Here is a 3,152-nt window from a genome sequence, read left to right on the forward strand (position 1 = left end):
AAGCGTGCTTCAGCCAGAGGAGATCTGGGATGGGTGACCTCCCTGGAAGTGACGATTGACGCTATGTGATTCATTTCACTAGTTTCAATCCCACTTCTTCACCCCTGTGAGCATCACCCGATACAATTACGACTAACTCTCATGGAAATGAGATACAATTACGACTAACTCTCATGGAAATGATCATACGTTAATGACTTACTTAACGCAGTTGAATCCCAAAAACCATATCTAATACATGAATATAATTTTTCAAAAAATTCTATTTAATTCTAATCAAATTAAAAATTTCTATTTACTTCTTATCAAAATAAAATCTCAAAAATCCTAATCAAAATAACAAATAAACAAAAATTGCAGCTTTTTACCCTACTAATTTCTCACAAAAAGCAAAGAGAGGAAGTAAACCGCAAGCTATTTTTCAAAAAAATATCACATCAGGACATAACCTAACCTGCTGAGCGAAGAAATAAAAAGCTTCAAATAAAGAATATAACTAAAGCCACAAACCATTTTGGGAAATAGCATCACATCTTGACATAACCCGCCGAGAGAAGAAACGGTAGAGCCTTTTCTCATGGTCAACCATTCTAGAGCACTTGAAAGTCTTCGTTTTAAATAATCTATGAGCCCGAAAGTCTTCTTTTTCATTCATTATAAACCAATTACAAACACCATGCATGAACCATACACTCTGTCACATGCTTTGCATTAAAAAACTCTATCTACTCTTAATGTTCTAGTTGTTCGTTTGTTATGCATGACTTCTGAAATCTTCCATTAGCATGTTCTTAAAGTCTTTATTAAAATCTTTCTTGTCATACAAGAAATTTTATTATAATTTAGTTGACAAGTTAATGTTCTAGTTGTTCGTTTGTTAGTTGTTCGTTTGTTATGCATGACTTCTGAAATCTTTCATTAGCATATTCTTAAAGTTTTTATTAAAATCTTTATTGTCATACAAGAAATTTTATTATAATTTAGTTGTCAAATTAACAGTTAGAATGATTATGGTCAGTTATTTTTGTATATGCAAATTGACTCAATACAATAATTTTAAAAAAACTACATTAAAAAAAATACATTACCTATATTAACTTAATAACTCATTGAGCATCCATAAAGAAAAAAACTTTCACAGCTACTTTATAAATCTTAAACTATTAATCTATTTCCTTAAATCCAAAAAAACAAACTCTTTAACCAATCAAAATATAAATTTATTAATTATTAATATTGTATTAATCCAAAAAAACAAACTCTTTAACCAATCAAAATATAAATTTATTAATTATTAATATTGTATTAATTGAGTTAGCGGCACGTAACATCAAACGCACGTTCCTCGGCAGTCCCCTCCAGAAAAGATGGTCGCACCTGCCATTCTGGTAACTACACTCTCTTCCTACACGCTCTCTTACGCGTGAACGCGATTTCCACACGGTATTATCTGTTTAATATTCAGCTCTGGCTATATATACAACACCACATCCCAACCATCTCCTCAATCTAATCTGCTCAGCAATTTGAGTCTCTGCGTCTCCTTTCATTCCATCGTGATTCAAGTCAATTCTCCTTTAATCATTGAAAGGGTGTACAATTCAGTTTCTGAATTTCGTCTCAGTCCATTGTAATTGAAATTTTGGAAAGGATGTCTGAGAATAAACACCAGCACCACCATCATTTCCACCACCATCACAAGGAGCAGGAGGAGAGCCAGAACGCCGCCCCAGAAGCGACGCCGTACGAGAAGGCGGTAAAAGAGGAGAAGCATCATAAAAAAATGGAGCATTTAGGGGAACTGGGAGCAGTCGCTGCTGGAACGTTTGCACTGGTACTATTTATCTGTCTCTTATTCTGTAATTTTCAGTAAATCGATAAACTAGATCAACTGAAAAGATATATTTCCCAGGTTTATATCGTTTACCTATACAATTATATGATTACTAATTAGGTCCTTTGGCATGCAGTACGAGAAACATAAAGCAAAGAAGGATCCAGAGAACGCGCACAGACACAAGATTGAGGAGGAGATTGCAGCAACAGCTGCAGTGGGGGCAGGGGGCTACGTCTTCCACGAGCATCACAAAAAGAAGGAAGCCAAAAAGGAAGTGAAAGATCACCACTTCTAGCCACGTACCAACGCAATTTAAATAATATTCGTTCCTTCCCTGAAAGTAACCTGTCATGTTGGGCCTGGTTTCAGCTTTCTTCGTTTGTTCCACCGTTCTGTGATCCTAATAAACCCTTTGATGTGAATAAGTAATAATACGATGGAGCTGCTGTTATTAATCTATGTATGGAGCTTCTGATTCCAACAGCACCATTTAAAATGTACCCATTGCTGGGGTTAATGTGTAGATCGTGTCCGGTTCCGCTATGGTTGGGATCTGTATAAATTGTGGGCTTTGGGTGTTAATAATTGTAGATTACGAAATCAATTTTAGTGTTCCAAAATTATTTGCCTTATATCGTATTCTGAACAATCCTCTTTAGTTAGCGGGCATTATGTGAAAAAGTGATGTAGCATCTTTCTGTCCATGCTGTTTTGACACACTTAATCCCTTTAGAGACCTTCCGTTGTGGAAGACAGTGATCTAACCTGTTTTGATTCAATTGATTAATAAGCTAATCCTTTGCTGATACAGCTTATGGGACAGCTAAATTGGCCATAGTGGCAGTATGAAGTATTAGCTAAACATATCCTCAATGCCGTAGTGAACTGATGAAGTATTATGTAAACATAATCTCAGTGGATGATATATATGATAATAAATTTATTGATCCATTAATAATAAAAAAAATATCTATTAATTTTCCGTACGTAGTTAGTAAACGTTTTTAAAGTTTTACTGATGTTTTGAACAAAGTTGCCCTGCACATGTATTGAGTTAATTTACATATGTCAAATCATAATTCTCTATAATATCAACCCAGGTTTATATTAATTTTGCATTTGCTTAGCAAGATACAGTTTCTCACTATGTAGATATTTCAGGAGTATAAAATATGAAGAAAAATTTGAATCATGGAAGATTGTATTCTTTTAAATGAACAAATAAAGATAAATTTAGTTATTGATAATTATTCATATTTATAAAAATTTCAGATCTCTTTTAACTTTGAAGATTTACCGATGTTTGGAACAAGGT

General features: G+C 33.9%; 1 protein-coding gene across 1 annotated transcript; it reads left to right on the forward strand.

Annotated features, from left to right (window-relative positions):
• Positions 1-1,509: 1,509 nt before the first annotated feature.
• LOC149201504 (abscisic stress-ripening protein 3-like) lies at positions 1,510-2,521 on the forward strand. Its single transcript, XM_089399755.1, has 2 exons — positions 1,510-1,834; positions 1,971-2,521. The coding sequence occupies exons 1-2, from the start codon at positions 1,652-1,654 to the stop codon at positions 2,130-2,132; spliced, it is 345 nt and encodes a 114-aa protein (XP_089255881.1). The 5' UTR covers positions 1,510-1,651; the 3' UTR covers positions 2,133-2,521.
• The last annotated feature ends 631 nt before the right edge of the window (positions 2,522-3,152 follow it).

Source organism: Pinus tabuliformis, chromosome 2_1 (genome assembly GCF_031772625.1).
Source record: "Pinus tabuliformis cultivar Carrire ecotype Pingquan chromosome 2_1, CPIR1, whole genome shotgun sequence".
Classification (NCBI taxonomy): Eukaryota; Viridiplantae; Streptophyta; class Pinopsida; order Pinales; family Pinaceae; genus Pinus; species Pinus tabuliformis.